Source organism: Schistocerca serialis, chromosome 2 (genome assembly GCF_023864345.2).
Source record: "Schistocerca serialis cubense isolate TAMUIC-IGC-003099 chromosome 2, iqSchSeri2.2, whole genome shotgun sequence".
Taxonomy (NCBI): Eukaryota; Metazoa; Arthropoda; class Insecta; order Orthoptera; family Acrididae; genus Schistocerca; species Schistocerca serialis.
This window is the reverse complement of record NC_064639.1, coordinates 901,867,191-901,886,227: the sequence shown is the minus strand read 5'-3', so window position 1 is coordinate 901,886,227 and position 19,037 is coordinate 901,867,191. Positions and strand designations below refer to the sequence as shown.

At 37.6% G+C, this 19,037-nt stretch overlaps 1 protein-coding gene across 1 annotated transcript in view; it reads right to left on the bottom strand.

The window, feature by feature from the left end:
• Window positions 1–4,139: 4,139 nt before the first annotated feature.
• LOC126456506 (uncharacterized) overlaps window positions 4,140–19,037 on the bottom strand; it is a 331,018-nt gene continuing 316,120 nt past the window's right edge. The window contains exon 11 of the mRNA XM_050092255.1: window positions 4,140–5,486. Coding sequence (XP_049948212.1) covers window positions 5,291–5,486 — 196 coding nt within the window. The 3' untranslated portion in view covers window positions 4,140–5,290. The remainder of the gene's footprint in view (window positions 5,487–19,037) is intronic.

The window sequence follows — 19,037 nt, the reverse complement described above, 5'->3', positions numbered from 1 at the left end:
TGGCTCATTACCGCAGGCAGTCGTCTTGGCTCCCAACACACGCCGGAGATTTCCGAGGTGAGGGCCGCAGATTCTGACACCAGATTGCGGGTGGTCGTTGCCGCCACATTCTCAGCTACGCCAGCGAGGAAGAAGCAGCAGCGGGGCCAGCTTACGGCTCCCGGCGGAGCAGTGCGGAGTCAATTGGGATGGTGACCACTAAGTCGGCTGCTGGTGCAGCCATCCTGACATCATTGGAACTCAGCGGGCCGGCCAAGGCCAGTATGACACAGCGCTGCATTGCACAAGCTGCTGAGGTGCTTCCTGACCATTGTGGGCCCTGTGACACAGACCGAGGTGAACGGAGCACTGTAGTGGAAGCAAGTAAATCATTTGGAAAGTTCTCGCCGAGTTTTAATACGGCACCACTTGGCACCCACCCACTACATTTGGTATCTTCCCGCTACATTTGATCATCCTGATACATTCGGTGGCAGAAGTCACCACAACACTTCCAAGAATCACCCAGTTTGTCAGGCCCAAACGAGTGTTCACAAACGAGTGTTCACTATAACATCCCACAGTTTGTCATGGACTAAATACGCCTTCATGGAAAATTTCCATGGCAAATGATTTTCTCATCCTATCAACTTGTCAGGCACTGGGAGTCCAGATAAGGCTGTATCACTCATTTTTAGACCTGAATGGTTGGCTCTGAGCACTATGGGACTTAACATCTATGGTCATCAGTCTTTAGGCCTGAATGTATAACATAATTGGCAGTCTGCATGCGCAGATGATCAACTGATGAAAACAAAAATGCAATCAGGGCGCACGTCACCTATGAACCAACTCCAGATTTTTGCAAATGGCTCTTACTTCTAATATTTATAAAGCATTGCTTTCACACTTGGTCCTCTGCCCGTAACCTTTTGTTGAGTAGAGTAACAGTAAGAACAAAGGGTAAACAGAAAGCTGTCACTATAAATTAATATATCCCAACACTTTCATAAGATACTTTACACCTTTTGTGATCTAATGGCTGTTAATGTCCTTAATGTTGTTTAGTCAGTCACAAGCCTGGTTAGATATTCCATAAGGAGATATTTTCTACACACGGGAAATAAATGGTGTTCTCCATGTGGGAGCTGAATTTTATAATAAACTTCCCCAAAATATAAAAACATTTACTGAGATTGAAACCTTTGGAAAATTTTGAAAATCATATTTACAATGTCACTGCCTTTTCGCCATTGAAGAATGTTTAATTTTATGAAGTGTTCTGTATAGGTATTTGATGTATGAAGCGTAACAATGGAAAATCCAAGATAAAATGTAACAATATGAAAAGAATAGTTGCTACTCACAATATAGCGGAGATGCTGAGTCGCAGAGAGGCACAACAAAAAGACTGTCAGAAAGTGTGCTTTTAGCCAGCAAGACCTTTGTCGAAAATATACACACACACACACACACATTCTCTCTCTCTCTCTCTCTCTCTCTCTCTCTCTTCACACAAATGCAACTCACACACACATGCCCACAGTTTGGCTGCTGGGGCCAGACTCACTGCATTTGCCCAAAAATATGTGTGTGTGTGTGTGTGTGCGTTTTTTTTTTTTTTTTTTTTTTTTTTTTTTTTTTTTTTTTTTTTTTTTTTTTTGATGAAAGCCTTGTTATCTGAAAGCTCGCTTTTGGACAGTTATTTTGTTGTGTCTACCTGTGACTCAATATCCCCACTATATGGTGTGTGGCAACTATCCTTTTCATAATATTGATGTATGAAGTGTGTTACTGTAATCTTAAATAAGTTTACATACAAATCCCTTTCACTTGCATACTTATAAACTGACTTATCCAACATCTTATGAATAACCTGCTTTTGTAGACAACAGGGCCAATAAAAAAATATTCAATACGGAACTGATGGTAAATCCATCAACTACGTAAGTCACTTTCAATGTGGTTTCATGAGCTATCATTCCACCACTAATAACTTGACCTAGCTGAAGCTAACTATACAGTAAGTTTCCCTGTACACCCATAGTACAGGGTGTTTATAAATGAATATCAGGGTTTTAATGTTTTATAATATTTATTACATTAAACTTACAGTTATAAGTGATATGTCAAATGAAAGAGCAACTCAAACAGTTGTGTTTGGCACCAGTGCTCAAGTGCAGGTCACAATGTTTCTGCTACAGTCCGCTGAATTGCTTGAACTTCACTGTACCCAAGTGCTGGACAGACCGCAAGGGGCCCAATGATGGGGCTTGCTTTGCATGGCCTCCATGTTCAGCCGACCCAACGCCAGGCGATTTTTTCCTTTGGTGCTTCATCAAGCATTGTGTGTATATGCCTCTGCTACCAGCAGACCTCCCTGAATTAAGAAACTGGATTGAAGCAGCTGTTGCTACAATCACTGAAGACACACTTATCAACATTTGGGAAGAACTCGGCTATAGACTTGACGTGTGCCTTGTGACAAATGGTGCTCACATTGAACATTTATAAGGTTCTTGGTAAAACTGTTTGAGTTGCTCTTTCATATGACATATCATTTGTAACTGTAAGTTTAATATAATAAATATTCTAAAGTGTTAAAACCCCGATATTCATTTATAAACACCTTGTATTTTGCAACTTCATGATGGCATACAAGGCAGTATGTATACAGATCATAATGAGGTGTCTTTGCTACATTTTGCCCATCTTCCAGTACTAAAAATGGAGTGTATTGATTGCAATTGACGTACATGGGGTTAGAAAACTGAATAGGGTATATCACTTTTAGATTTTTCACAGAGGAAAGTGTACATGCTTATTTCTATTGTTCATTGTTAAGTTTTAATGCGACAATCTTGCAAATGAAGGGTACCAAACAGAGTGTGAGATGTTTGGTAGAGTTCTGTGCCTCATGAATTCATTATCTCTTAGTTGTTAACCCTGTTAGATTTAAAAGGAAGGCACTCTCAATTCCATCTTGAACATTAACGATTTTCAAGCCACATACACTGTCAATAAAATTTTTCAGTGCATGTGACTGCATTGTCAATATATAAAATTCTGTAACGTTTTGCCCAAAGTTGCAAATGGCATTCCTCTGGGTATTTTGATTACTGTAAGCAAAATACCACAGGGAAGGCCATTTGCAACACTGGCCAAAACATCAGAGAATTTTATATACTGTTAATGTTGTCGAGGAACCTGAAAAATTTTATTGACAATGAGAACAACTGTGGAAGCCTACACTTACCAGAGCTGAGAGCCTTGCACCACATGCACAGTTCATCAAAGGTGCAGTCTGGTCGAGATTTTCTCACAGATCGCACAGCTTATGGCTGTTCTGGTGGACAAATTTCTCATAGGTGAATGTATAAGGTGCATGGTCTGGTCAGTGAGGTCTACAAATTTGAGCTATAAAGAGCATGTCTGGGGAATATCAAGGAGATTAATCAGAGTCTAATCAGCTGCCATCCAGACAATTCTTTCTATGCAATGAGTTCAACTGTCAATAAAGCTCTTGAACAACTTCATAGAGAATGTGTCACATTTCTCCCTGATACAGCTAGTAGTTTCTGTATCATCTATTAATTATTTCATTAGTGTGTAACAGATTTTTCAGTTCTTCACCTTTTTAAAAAAAATTCTGTTATCTATAATTTTAGAACTTTTCCAATTACACATCTGGACATCCCTTATGCAGATGATACAGTTTTACCTTGTCCTACAACACTTCCATCATCCTCTTCAGAAAATATGCTCTCAGTTATCACACAGACTTCACGTTTAGAAACCATTGTACATTTAGAGTAATTCTCCATATATGAAGTCTATCTGTCCTGTCCCACTGATCTGTCTACACAACATGATGTATGTTTAACTAATGAAGCATATGGATGCACCAACTCAGTTGAGTGTAGCACAGAAATCTCGTTTCACATTACACATGTAACTATTTCCAAATCCTTTTTGGTCTGTGTTGTCACAGGTACCATTTTGCCACTTCTGTCACATAAATAGGCAACAAGTCAGGCAACTATGCTCACTGAATTGAAATCTACAACACCTTGCATTACATTCCTAGATCTTCAAATGACTGAAGAACATCCTGAAAATATACTTAAATGATTGTTCTTCAATGAAGGAGACACCAAGACTTATAGGAACACATACATTTATTGTATCATAAAATATGGACATATTTTTTTAACATTAACACATGGTATGGGAACTGTATTACTGTTGTAAGCAATAAATATTTCTACAGGATTACGGAAAAGAACTCTTACAGAAACTCTGTTCTCCCACTAGGCACTGTTACTGCACTCTCTTGTCTCACTGTGTAATTATTAAGGAGTAAGCACTTTGACTTCTTCTTCTCTCTCTCTCTCTCTCTCTCTCTCTCTCTCTCTCTCTCTCTCTCTCTCTCAAACACACACACACACATTTGCACACACACCAAAGAAAAAGAGTAACAAATTCATAAATATATATATATGTATGAAGACATTAAAAATTGCTATGCTGCCATTTCCTTTGCCCAAATAATTATCTACAAATGTATTTAATGATGTAACAGAGTGATATTATGTATTTAATAAGATTTTATAGCTATATTATCAATGGCAGCTTAGCAAAATTACAATTGTTTATAATACTTGACAAAATTTATCATATGTTTGATACTGACTTGTAAACAAACTGTTAATAACAATATAATTTTGAAATATTCTGTTATAATACAGCAACAGCTGTCTTCATTAAAATGGGAATTATAAATGCATCATTTATTTCTAAATAAACCACAAAACTTGGAACATGCAAATAAGGTATTTCTTGCTACATGCAATGCCAGAATACAAACACAGTCATTCTCTTTCTCTCTGTTAAAGAATTAATAAAACTGCTTCATAAGTTGCTGAAGTTTTATGAAGCAAAACTAACTTTTTTTGTTAACAATGTATAAACTATTTGAGCATTAAATTACCCAGAAAACAATAGAACAGCTAAAGTATTCAGTTACACAATGTTGTATTTGAAGGTCATATTCAAACAGCACAGGTACTGATACTTACAAACTTTTTACAGTACGCACTCATCTATGTTGTACACTTCTCACATCAATTTCATAATTATCAATGAACAGTCTCTTCCTAAAATTACAATGTATACTAAAATGCACTTTATATCTTTGGATATTGCACGTCTCACTTTCTTGGCAGGTCTTTATGTATATAATTAATCTTTGGCCATTATAACAAATTATGAACATGTAAAAAACAGTTCCAAAAACAATATTTCTGTAATCTTACATGGAACAATCACTATCAGCTGCATAATCTGCTGAATCATCACCATCTTCCAGGTCAAAGTCTGTTACCTTGAGGATAGGATTAGGATGTTCACCATTTGTGCTCAACGGTTTATTCTCACCACACATGTTCATCATAATATTGTCCAGATTGGGTGATAATGCGTCCTCTTCAGCATCATCTTCGAATTTCCTAAAATATGTAGAAATTTCAGGTTTTACTTATGCAAATGATTTAATCTGTTGTACAAAACATATGATATAGACCAACAATATATGCGCCACAAGAGGAGTGCTGAAAATGTGCAGACAGCAAAAACCGATGACAAATGTCAATTTTTGAGAAATTTAAAACTGGTTCCTTCATTAGCAATAAAAGACAAGAAGGAAATGCAAGGAAATTTTAACAGTAAAAATAATGTGGTTTTTGTTCCATCCATAATTTTCAATCACCACAGTAATGTAAATGGAAAGGGAATACTTGCAATTAATGATAACAAACAGAAAGATATAACAGAGATGGACTTACAAGAACACAAACAGAAGAGCAGCTCATGTCCATCAGAGCAATGTTATTTTGCACAACAGAAAAATGGTCACTGTGAACACTAAAACACAAATTTGCTGATAAAATTTTAGAAGGGGTGTTATATAACATTGTAAGCTGCTGTTTAAATTATTCTTTAATGTGTGACTGGTTTTGGTCAGGAATCACTCTGCAGCATAGCTTGAGTTAAAAACAAGAGTTACATTTATACATAACAACAGAACACAATGTCAAAAATATATTATTTATAAATGACAATTAGCTGAAGGTAGATTATGTGGAGAAAATTGGAAAATTTTCATTATGAAGATGTGTATCAAAGAATTTCCCTTTTGGTGTGTTAGTATATGTTGCATAATAATGAGTCAAAATGATTAGTAGAATATATCTGTGTACATACTTTCTTAAAGCAGTTGTGTTGTACATAGTTCATTACACAGATTATCTGGAATACTTTACTTTGCCATCATTAAAGTTTCCATACTGGTCAGCAAGTTGCCAACTCAATTTCATCCATTGTTGGTGAGGGCTTATAAAAAGGATGCTGCTTCACATTTAAAAGTTAAGAAATGGGTGACAGATTCAACTTGGCCAAATGTGTCTTGAAATGATCCTTATGAAAGTATCCTCAAACTGCAAACATCACGACAGTGAATATGGTGTTGGATAAGTGTTGATAAAATGGTGAATGAAACAGCTGACATCAGAGGTACATCAGAAAACAGGATAACAGGATACAGCAGCCAGGACACAATACATTTTGAATGAAGACTCAACAATGTGAAATTTTTGTGTAAGCTAGGTGCCACATTGTTGAGCACTGACCAAAAGCAAATACAAAAAATGAATTCCTCAAGAAAGTTTGGACTGTTTTAAAAGAATCCAACAGTTTTGTTCATTGATCTTTTACTGTGGACAACACATGGGATAACCACTTTGTGACAGGAGTGAAACAATAGTCAGAGTTGTGGATGGAAGCTAGTTTAGCTTGACTAAGCACAAATAGTTTTCAGCACTTTACTGGTAATGTAATTTTTAACAGCTGCTCAACTTTGTTCATGCTTGACTTGCTTCATATCCTTTAAGTTTTTACTTCATGATAGTATTCACAGAACAATTGTAGGAATGAATAATGTCTCTGCGCCAGAAAAAGGTGAAGTGGGTTTCATCTGACAGAATGGCTACAACCTTTGTGTTCAGGGGTGCAAAAGTATTCTTAGCATTAATTACCTAGTAAAGGGTACTCAACTGGACATGAAAGAGAAGAGTATTGTGCTACACAAGAAAAAAAAGTCTTTCTTCGAGACAGAACATGAAGGTGCACTGGCAATGGGAAAATGGACTAATTTTTTTAAGTATGAATTGTTGGAGAACACTAAATTTGGCACCTTCTGAGTTCCATCTCTCAAGTAATTCAAACTTTTTGTAGAATCGACACCTTCCAGCATAAATTTTTTAAATGACCACATCTTGAGATATATTTCTCATTGTCACTGTTTGATTTGATTTGATTTTTTATTGGTCCAGTTTTATCATATAGCACAAATTGTACAATTGATATTGGACAGGTCAAAGATAAGTCACAATAATACATAGTATTAGCAATTAAAATTAGGTACCTACTACAATTAATTTTGTTACTTATTCAGAAATTCTCTGACAGAATAGAAACAGTGCTTTATTAGAAACGCCTTTAGTTTAGCTTTAAATATTGGGTGAGTAGTATTTTTTATTTCCTCTGGTATCTTATTGTGTAGTATTACACCAATGTTAATTATGATCCTCTGATAGGTGGTTGTTCTGTGATATTTTTTATGTATATTTGATTCCCTTCTGGTACTATAATTGTGTACACTTTTGTTCTGTAGCAGTTTGCCTGTTTTCAGGAGGAAGTCCCTAGTGAACAAGATAGTTTCAAAAATGAATAAATTTGGAACATTTAGAACACCAAGCTCACAAGGAGAGGCCGCCAATTGTGAAATTCAGATTCGATTCATACTGCGCATAATAAAAGCTCATGGCCAGAGGTGTAATGTGGCAAAGCACCAAGATGCACTTCTCAGCCTTTGTCGAGAAAATCGACAGTTAAAAGAAACCGTTGCGGTGAAATACTCTCTACGATTAATAATTTTCTACAGCGTCGTGGCGCAGCGGTAAGTGCACGGGTTCGTAATCCGAAGGTCCCCGGATCTAATCTCGTGGCATGCAAATTTTTTTATTTTGTTTTTTGTAATTCAAATGTATACACACACACACACACACACACACACACACATGATGATGATGATGATGATGATGATATGATAGGTATCATAGAAACATGGAAAGCAGAAAACAGCACGACATCGAGCACATCTGATAAACGTTGCGTTTTTACAAGAACAATTGTTTTTTAAACTATCTGTTGGGAAACACACCTAAATGACATTCTGAAAAAATTATTCTATCGTTCGTCAGGTTTGATGCATACCACGCGTATCGTATCATATCGGCAAAAATTGGAGAAGGCGATTGATGGTGGACGATGGATTATCCAATCCATCGTCCACCATCGATTGTCTTCTCTGATTTTTGCTGATATATATATATATATTTTTATATATAATTTTTCCCACGCGGAACTTATTATATGCATAATTGTTGCAACTGATTGCCGGGAATTATATATTACAAAAAAACAAATAATTAAAAAAAGTTGCATGGCGTGAGATTCGATCCGGCGACCCTTAGAGTATGAATCCGAGCGCTTACCGCTGCGTCACGACGCTGTGGAAAATTAATAATTGTAGAGAGTATTTCACCGCAACGGTTTCTTTTAACTGTCGATTTTCTCGACAACAGCTGAGAAGTGCATCTTGGTGCTTTGCCACATTACACCTCTGGCCATGAGCTTCTATTATGCGCAGTATGAATTGAATCTGAATTTCACAATTGGCGGCCTTCCCTTGTCAGTAAAATGGGATTTACAGGACTCCATCTTTTTAAGGCCACAAATTATTCTTAAAGCTCTTTTTTCCATTCTAATAACCTTTACACTGTGAGCTGAGTATCCCCAGAAAATGATCCCATATCGGATTAGTGAGTGGAAATGTGCATAGTATGTCAGCAGTACTGTTGTTTTGCTTGTTGTAACCTTTAAAATTCTTAGGCCATAGCACACAGATGATAGTTTTCTACACAAGTTATTTATATGTGTGTCCCATTTTAAGTCTTGCTGAACCCAAAGACCCAAGAATATTGTGACACTTACATTTTCTAGGGGATCATTTTTTAATTGGGCTCGAATAGACATTTGATTAGTTGGAGGAATTAAATGAAAATCGACACAGACAGTTTTTTCAGTATTTATAATGAGTTTGTTTTTTGTGAACCACTCAGAAAGTCTTTTCATAGAACTTTCTGCTGTGGACCGCAAAGTTTCTGGACTGGATCCAATGAGCAATATGCTGGTGTCATCGGCAAACAGGATAGTTTTTGTAGGACTCATATATTCAACTAAGTCGTCCACATAAATCAAGAAGAGTAGTGGACCTAAGATTGAGCCCTGTGGTACACCATATTTTATTGGTAATTCCCTAGAACGAAAGGAGTTGTTTCTTGTTTTATTCATTTTGTTGAATTCATATTGAAGCGATACCTTCTGCCTGCAGTTTTTTAGATATGAACACAACCAGCTATGTGCTACACCTCTTACTCCTCGTCTTTCTAATTTTTCGAGCAGAATGTTATGGTCCAGGATGTCAAAGGCTTTTGATAGGTCTAGAAAAATACCTGCAGCTAATTTATGTTGATCAAGGGATTTTAAAATGCAGTCTAAGAATTCGAAAATTGCTGTCTGTGTAGATTTAGACTTTCTAAAACCATGTTGTTGTACTGCAAGAGGTGCATATTTATTTATGAAACTTAAAAGCCTGCCATAGAAGAGTTTTTCTAGAATTTTTGAGAAGGAACTTAACTATGGCACGGGTCGGTAGTTTGATATTTTTTCAGAAGAACCTTTTCTTAGCAGTGGTGAAACTTTTGCTATTTTTAAAATATCTGGGAATACACCGGTTTTAAAAGAGAGGTTGAAAATTTTTGCCAAAGGGTTTGCTATGTGGTGAGCACATGCTTTTAATATGAAATCAGGTACTTCATCAAGACCACTTGACATATTATTGCTTAATGATTTAATTTTACTTATAATTTCATTGGGGTTTGTTTCATACACATACATATGGTTCTATAGTTCTAACAGCAGCCATGTTTGCAGGCTAAACAAAGGAATTCAGGCCTCCCTATAACAAAAATAAATAATCCTTTTTATTTCACACACTGAACTTTTCAGACCAAAGTCCATTGTCAACAGTTATCATAAAAAAAATAAAGATATGAGAACCTAGATTAGCTTCGTGACCTCATCTCAAAATATGTACATTTAATCCTCCAGCTGCAGCTGCCACAAATGTGTGCATTCCACTCTTTCAGACAATTTCACAGGCCCACTGTTATCGTGTCAGATATAATTTCTGTGCTGTTTGCATGTCAGAAGTAATGATTTTTCCCACCAAATACTTTTCCGTTCCTCTGGAACATTCTCTGAAACTTTGTAGGCTGCTATTCTCCAGTCATATCTTTTTCTGGTGTAGTGGAATATTGGAGATTGTTATGTTCCTATCATATCTCTTTCTTTTGGTCTGAAATATTTGGATTTACGTTTTACGGATTCTCCAGTCTCACTCATATACTTACGCACACAACTTCTCACATCAGCAATTTTGTAATCATATTTCTGTGTATGGAACCTTGCTTCAAGATACACAACACTAGAAAAACTATCAATAAGTTTATTCTGATTTTATAAAGTTGAAAGCGATTATTTACATTAAATATCAATTAAAAATCAAATCTAAATTGGTTTTCTTGTTACATTCCTTTAATTATATTGCTGCAAGTATTCTAATTATTGAATAAAAATGCCCTATGATTTTGTACCAAAAAAATAGGAAAATCACCAACAGTTAGAGGGTGAACAGTCTCACAATAAGGAGAGACTCATCAAGACCACTTGACATATTATTGCTTAATGATTTAATTTTACTTATAATTTCATTGGGGTTTGTTTCATACACATACATATGGTTCTATAGTTCTACATATGGTTATATAGTGCATTCCACTCTTTCGGACAATTTCACAGGCCCACTGTTATCGTGTCAGATATAATTTCTGTGCTGTTTGCATGTCAGAAGTAATGATTTTTCCCACCAAATACTTTTCCGTTCCTCTGGAACATTCTCTGAAACTTTGTAGGCTGCTATTCTCCAGTGATGCAATACTGAGGCAAAGCTCAAATGAAAATAAAAAGTACTTTACATCCCCATACTGAACATTTCAAGCTGTGATCTTTTCACCCCGTTAATATACTCTCTCACTTCCCTCACTGCAGTCTCCCTTTTCCTCTCTTGTCCTATGCATGGGAGAAAGACAACTCCACTGACATCTAGTGGAAAAAGCTCACTCCTTTATGTTCACAACCACTTTAAGGCTCAACAGTGTCTCAAGTAGGTCTTCCTATACATACTGGTTATTAGCTTGTAAGATGATAATTATATTCACTGTCTTAATAATTTTCCTGTGTGTCAATTTATATCAATTTCTTAACTGTTTTTGAATCAGTTACTATGTAAGTACTGCATTTACTAATATTTATCTTATCTAACAACCATTTGCGCATTAACTGTATTTACTAACTACACATCCAATGTCTTATTAATTTTTATTTTATCTCGTTTTATATGATCAATGGCTAATAATTATTATTATATCTTGGAAGTACACATCTGGCATCTATTAATTAATGAAAACAAAGCATCCTTGTCATCTGCACTTTATATTTCAGTTTCATGATGCAAATGGAAGATGATTCTTTATGACAATGAGATAAGATTATATGTCATGGTAGGTAAAGAGCACTTGTATACTACATGAAGCTGCCTACTAGTCAATCACATAAACAACAAATCTATTTTTCAAATCATAGTAACAGGCGATGTTTTTCACATTTTAAGGCGAACACCATAATTTCGAGTGAGGAAATATGCAATGCAATTGGATACACCTTAGGTTATCATTTGTTTCAAGACTCATGCAAGCTATTCAACACATCACCCACAGGAATAAATAGTCATTTTTAGACATAACAACAATAATAACAATAACAGAAATACCTGGCTGGGAAAATACATAAAATAAGCAAAAGACAACCATTTAACTATAGAGAATTGGTGTGTGACACACAGAAACACATAATAGAAATCAATTGACACTAGCTTTTGACCTCTTGCTCATTTTCTAGTAAGAGTGTACTCTTACTACACACTGTGCTCTTACTAGGAAAAAAATCAAGAGCACGAAAGCTAGTGTTAAATGTTTTCTATCATATGTTTCTGTGCGCCATGCACCAATGTTCTAAAGGTAAGTGATTTCCTTTTCTTATTTTACATATTTTGATGATGATAATGATAATGATGATAATAATAATAATAATAATAATAATTCCCATGGAGGCCCGGGAAAAGAATAGGCCTCCGGTATGTTCTGCCAGTCGTAAAAGGCGATGAAAAGAACAAACCACTAATAGGGCTAACCCCCCTTTTAGTGTGATTAGTTGGTTCAGGACAGAACTAAAGAAGCCTCGAACAAGCGCCGTCAGGGTCGGGGACGACGCTTGAACCCTATGCCTGCCCACAATGGTAACGACTCTGCTAGCCAACTGGAAAATGATTCAAATCCAAATAGAGGTGTTTTGCAGGATATGCTTCCTGGAACCACCCTAGAAGGAAAACAAAGACAGAGGATGAGATGGTCAGATGAAGTTAATCGACACCTCATGTTCTGTTATTACCAAGCAACAAACCTAGGAACCAACACAACTGGATACAGATCACAAGTATACACAACATTTATTACCAGATACCCAGAATTAAAATTTTTAACAGAACAACGACTAGCTGATCAGATCCGTGTAATAATCAAAAATAACAGGATACCCCAGTCAGAATTGGAAAACATCAAACAACAAGTACAACAAATACTGGAACAAAATAATGTGCAATCAGAAGAAGAAGAAAATACAGTAATGGACTCAAACATCCCAGAGCAAACAAACAAAGAACAACACGCATCAATTAAACAGTCAGAGGAAAACGAAATCTTAAGACAGCCACCAGAACAAGCACAAATAGAACACGAAGTGACACAGATGTTAGATATAGAAGAAAAATTTCAGCTAACATATATAGAATACAAAGACACAAATACAGACATTAGACCATTCTTGCATAGACCACCAAATAACCCACAAGTCGAAACAACAATAAAAACTATCAACACAATCATACACAACAAAATAAATGAAAATACAACTATGGAAGAGTTACAACTACTGGTTTATGTAGGAGCACTCACTACACTAAATATACACACTAGGCAGAGATCAGAACCAACCAACACACAGAAGAAACCCACAAAACCAGCATGGCAACACAGGCTACAGATCAGAATAGAAAAACTGAGAAAAGACATCGGACAGCCAACACAATTTATAAGAAATGCAATGTCAGAAAAAAAAAAAAATGAAAAAGGTTAGGTAAAATCTCACAACAAGAAGTGATAGAGCAATTAGATGAAAAGAAGCAGAAATTACAAGCATTGGCCAAATGACTTAGAAGATACAAAAAAAGTGAAAATAGAAGGAAACAAAACCAAACATTCAACACAAACTAAAAGAAATTTTACCAGACAATGGATAACACACACATTAAAATAGACAATCCACCAAACATAACAGACATGGAACACTTCTGGAGCAACATATCGTCAAACCCGGTACAACATAACAGGCATGCACGGTGGATAGAAGCAGAAACAGATACGTACAAGATGATACCACAAATGCCTCAAATGATAATTTTGCAACATGAAGTCACCCAAGCAATTAATTCTACTCACAATTGGAAAGCCCCTGGAAAAGATAAAATAGCAAATTTCTGGCTAAAGAAATTCACCTCAACACATTCACATCTAACTAAATTATTTAACAATATAATAGAGGGAAACTTTCCACGTGGGAAAAATTATATATAAAAACAAAGATGAGGTGACTTACCGAACGAAAGCGCTGGCAGGTCGATAGACACACAAACAAACACAAACATACACACAAAATTTAAGCTTTCGCAACAAACTGTTGCCTCATCAGGAAAGAGGGAAGGAGAGGGAAAGACGAAAGGAAGTGGGTTTTAAGGGAGAGGGTAAGGAGTCATTCCAATCCCGGGAGCAGAAAGACTTACCTTAGGGGGAAAAAAAGGACAGGTATACACTCGCACACACACACATATCCATCCACACATAAAGACACAAGCAGACCTCTGACTTGGGGTGTAAAGCTAGTTCGCGTCCGTAGTAGAATACTACACGTGCACCCTGGGTAACGCTAAATGAACTAGCAAAGTACAGGCGACCAGATAATCCTTAGTTCATCTCCTGGTCACGGCAAATCACGATGAATTCTAGCAAAACAAACCTTTTTACTAGAGAACTCGGATCGCTGATTCGAGTCTGCCACCTGAATATTGAAGGCATAAGTAGAGCCAAATGCATGTACTTGCATAAAGTTTTAACAAAGAACGACATTGACGTAGTCGCAATTCAGGAGACCCATACTGAAGATGACGAGCAGCTAAGATCAAGGGGCATAATATCTGACTATGACCTAATAGGCGCCACACACCACAGACATTATGGCACGGCAACATACGTCAGGAGAAATATCGAAGAAGTGGCTCTCGTATCAACATCTACCACAAATGAGATTCACGAAGTCATTATAAAAGTGGGTGAAGTCACAATAAATAATATATACAAGCCTCCAGGGCAATCGTGGCCCCCACAAGCCCTTCAAATCCTGCCTCACCCAGCAATATACGTGGGTGACTTTAATAGCCACCATGAACTGTGGAAATATCGAATATCTGACCAAAACGGCGAAGACCTGGTGAAATGGACAGAAGATCATAATACTCAACTAATCTTTGACGCCAAAGACCGAGGTACATTTAAATCAGCCGCTTGGCTAACTGAGACCTGCCCTGACCTCAGTTTTGTTACAACTGACAAGAACAACAAACCCCTGCCGGTCTCTCGCAGGGTACTTGAGGATTTCCCCCACTCTCAGCATCGTCCAGTGCTCTTAGAAATAGGTCTTACTATTCCCCTGATATCCTCTTATCCTCGTCCTAGATGGAACTTTGGGAGGGCAGATTCGGCTGCTTTCTCGGAGAAACTTGATAAATGCCTTGGATGGATACCCCCAACATATAAGAACTACGAAAGATTTGTTGGAGCCGTCATCAGCTCAGTTAAAGTTAGTATGCCCAGAGGATTCAGAAACAAATATGTGCCAGGATGGAGCGAGGAAAGTGAACGGCTTTATAGACAGTTTCTGGACAATGGGGATAAAGAAATTGCAGACAATCTATTACATAGCATAGATGCGGCCAGGCGTGCTAAGTGGATGGAGACCGTGGAACAAATGGATTTTACAAGATCAAGCAGAAGGGCGTGGTCTTTGCTTCGGAGACTTGGAGGTGGAGGTAAAAATCTGCGAATGACCAGCGCTATGTCCCCAAATACAGTTGCGGTTCACATCAGCAAGACGTCCAGGGCCCCAAAGGAACGAGCCCATACTATAAAAATTAAAAAGGAGCTTAAAGAGCTAAAATCGACAGCAGAGAACAATACATCTTATTCCCAACCCTTTTCAGTCGAAGAGTTAAATATGGCCCTGAACGATATAAAACCAGGAAAGGCCCCAGGGTTTGATGGGATTCACCCAGAATTTCTGCTCCACTGTGGTAAATTTGCAAGATTATGGCTTGCGCAATTCTTCTCTAACGTGTTGCAAACTGCAAAAATTCCGCACACTCTCAAAAAGGCTAAAATTGTTGCCATATTAAAACCGGGCAAACTGAGTGACCAACCTCAGAGCTACCGCCCAATCGCTTTACTCAGCATGATCTATAAATTACTGGAGAGACTTATGTACAACAGAATGAGCGAAGTCATCCTGGAGGTTGTACCGGTAGAACAGGCGGGCTTCCAGCCGAAAAGAAGCTGCACGGATCAGGTCCTCGCTCTAACAACCTACATCGAGGCGGGCTTCCAAAGACAGCAAAAAACATCAGTGGTATTTGTTGACCTGACGGCGGCGTTCGACACTGTCTGGAGACAGGGCCTGATTTATAAGCTCCTCCGCATCGTGCCATGTCTAAAAACGGCTAACCTTATCAACGAAATGCTCTGCAATAGACCATTCCAGGTTGTCATCGGTAACAACAGAAGTAAATTCATGAAACTTAATAATGGCCTGCCCCATGGTTCAGTACTGGCTCCACTGCTTTTCAGCATGTATATAGCCGATATGCCTAGGACGAGATCCAAAATGTTCGGATATGCAGACGACTGGGCCTTGGCCACACAACACCGAGTGATGGAGGAAACTGAGATCACACTATCCAGCGATTTGACCACTCTAGGAAAATACTTCCGTGACTGGAGGCTCCAACCCAGCCCATCCAAAACAGAGGCCACTTGTTTCCACCTGAATAACAAATTAGCAAACAAAGAGCTCAAGATCCGCTTTGATGGCGGCATTCTTCCATATAATAGAACACCAAAGTATCTGGGCGTGACACTCGATAGAACATTGAGCTATAAACAACACCTTGTAAACACTGCTGAAAAAGTCAGAACTAGAAACAACATTGTCCAAAAGCTTTGTGGCACTAGTTGGGGCTCCACTGCCTCCGTTCTGCGTAGCTCTGCACTAGGACTTGTCTATTCTGCAGCAGAGTACTGTTCCCCAATATGGTTAAATAGTGCTCACATCAAGAAGGTGGATGCAGTCTTGAACCAAACGATGAGGATTATCTCTGGAACGATCAGGTCAACTCCTGTCCAATGGCTGCCTGTATTGAGCCATATCCCGCCGCCACATTTGCGCAGAGAACACGCACTTGTCAGGGAGTGTCGAAAAATCCAAAATAGCCCAGATCTTCCTATCCACACCCTGAGTAATGGAATTGAGCAAAATAGATTGAAATCCAGACACCCCCCTCTCGCAAGTGCCAAAGATCTGGTAAAGAACGCTTTTATTCTTGAGGACCGCTGGAGAGAAGAATGGGAGGAAAAGACACCACCTCAGGTTAACACCTTATTGGGAACATCTAACAGACCTCGGGGCTTTGATTTGCCCCGCAAAATCTGGTCTACCCTTAACAGGATCAGAACGAGCCACGGCCGTTGTGCGGACTCCTTGTACAAATGGAGCATAGTGCCATCACCACAGTGCGACTGCGGCGCTGACAGGCAGACAATTCACCATATCGTGGTAGAATGCCCTCTGAGGGCCTACCCTGGGCCAACAAGGGACTTCATGGATGCGACTAACAGTGCAATCGATTATATTTCTAACCTAGATGTTTGTTTGTGATATTGTAACTGTTTTGTGTGTTATGTACTTTTAGATTTTTCATACGTGATTTGTACTTGCCATACGCTAAAAAATAAAAAAATAAATACCGGTTACTGGTTATTGTTTTCTTCTTGGACAAATCAACTCATAAAAACTTTCTTGTTGGCACCTAGAACCAATGAGCTTCCTGGTACAGCAATTATAACATTCTTAATAAAATATTTATTTTCTAATTTGTGACATTATTTTTGTGATGAAGCAGTACGCAGCATAATTCTATTATATTAAAATACCTTCTTAATTTTTCAGATACAAATCAGATATGTACAAAGAGAGAGAGAGAGAGACATTGTTTTTTTGATTATCCTCACAAATGTGAGATTTGACACTGGGAACCTTTTCACTTTGCATTCTTCATATGATTATTTACATTATAGATAAAGATAAATACACATGGCATGGGATGTTGTGGATTGAGTGACAAAAATGAGATGGGTAGATACTTCGTGATGAGTTTTTTAAAAAGTGATCCAAGTTAGAAGTGTCTCCTCTAATGACACAAAATTTTAAGGGGAAAGTCATTCAACAACCTCAGTTTCCTCCTGCCTGTACACCAATAAAATTGTATGATGACCTACTGCTGGGAGTTTGTTGGATTATAACTCACTAAAATGTACTGAAGACGACTATTTATAGCTGAAATTTGGATATCAAACAATGGAAAATCCAGGACGAAATGTAACAATATTATGAAAAGGGAAGTTGTTATTCACCATATAGTGGAAATGCTGAGTCACAGATAGGCACAACAAAAAGACTCTCACAATTAAAAGTTGCTGCCATTAAGGCCTTCGTCAACAAAACACACACACACACACACACACACACACACACACACACACATGACTGAAGTCTCAGGCAACTGAAACCAAACCAGTTTCAGTTGCCTGAGACTGCAGTCATGTGTGCGAGTTGCATTTATATATGTGTGTGTGTGTGTGTGTGTGTGTGCTATCAATTGTTGATGAAGGCCTTAATTACTGAAATCTTTAACTACGAAAGTCTTTTTGTTGTGCCTATCTGTGACTCAGCATCTCTGCTATATGGTGAGTAGCAACTTTCCTTTTCATAATACTGAAATTTGGATATGTAATAATAATAAAAACTCATATTGCGACTGATTGCTGTATCCCTGTCCTTCCTTACAGCCACTTTCTTGTTGTATGTGTTAAAAACAAATATTTCAGTTAGCTAATTTCCATAATGTGTTATAACTTATGTTGTTTGGAGCTATGCAGATCCTCAGAACTCACTCCAATGCTTACTTTCCATTGGCAATAATACTCTTTTCAAATATGGTTCTGTACATACCATAGACTTCAGTTTCTCCATGCTTTTCATTTCTCCTTGGTGAATTCAACTAATATCAAATACCTTGTTTTCTCTGTTACAATTGGGGACAACTCTGGAGGAATAAAACTGGCATACTGCAGGTCAGTGCTTGAAATGTAAGGTCACTTAATCTGGCCAGTATGTTAGAAAATTTAAAAAGGAAAATGGATAGGTTTGAAGTCAGATATGGAGGAAATTAGTGAAGTTTGGCAGCAGATGAAACAGGACTTCTGGTCAGGCAAATACAGTGTTATAATATTAAATACGGGTAATGTAGGAGTAGATTTAAC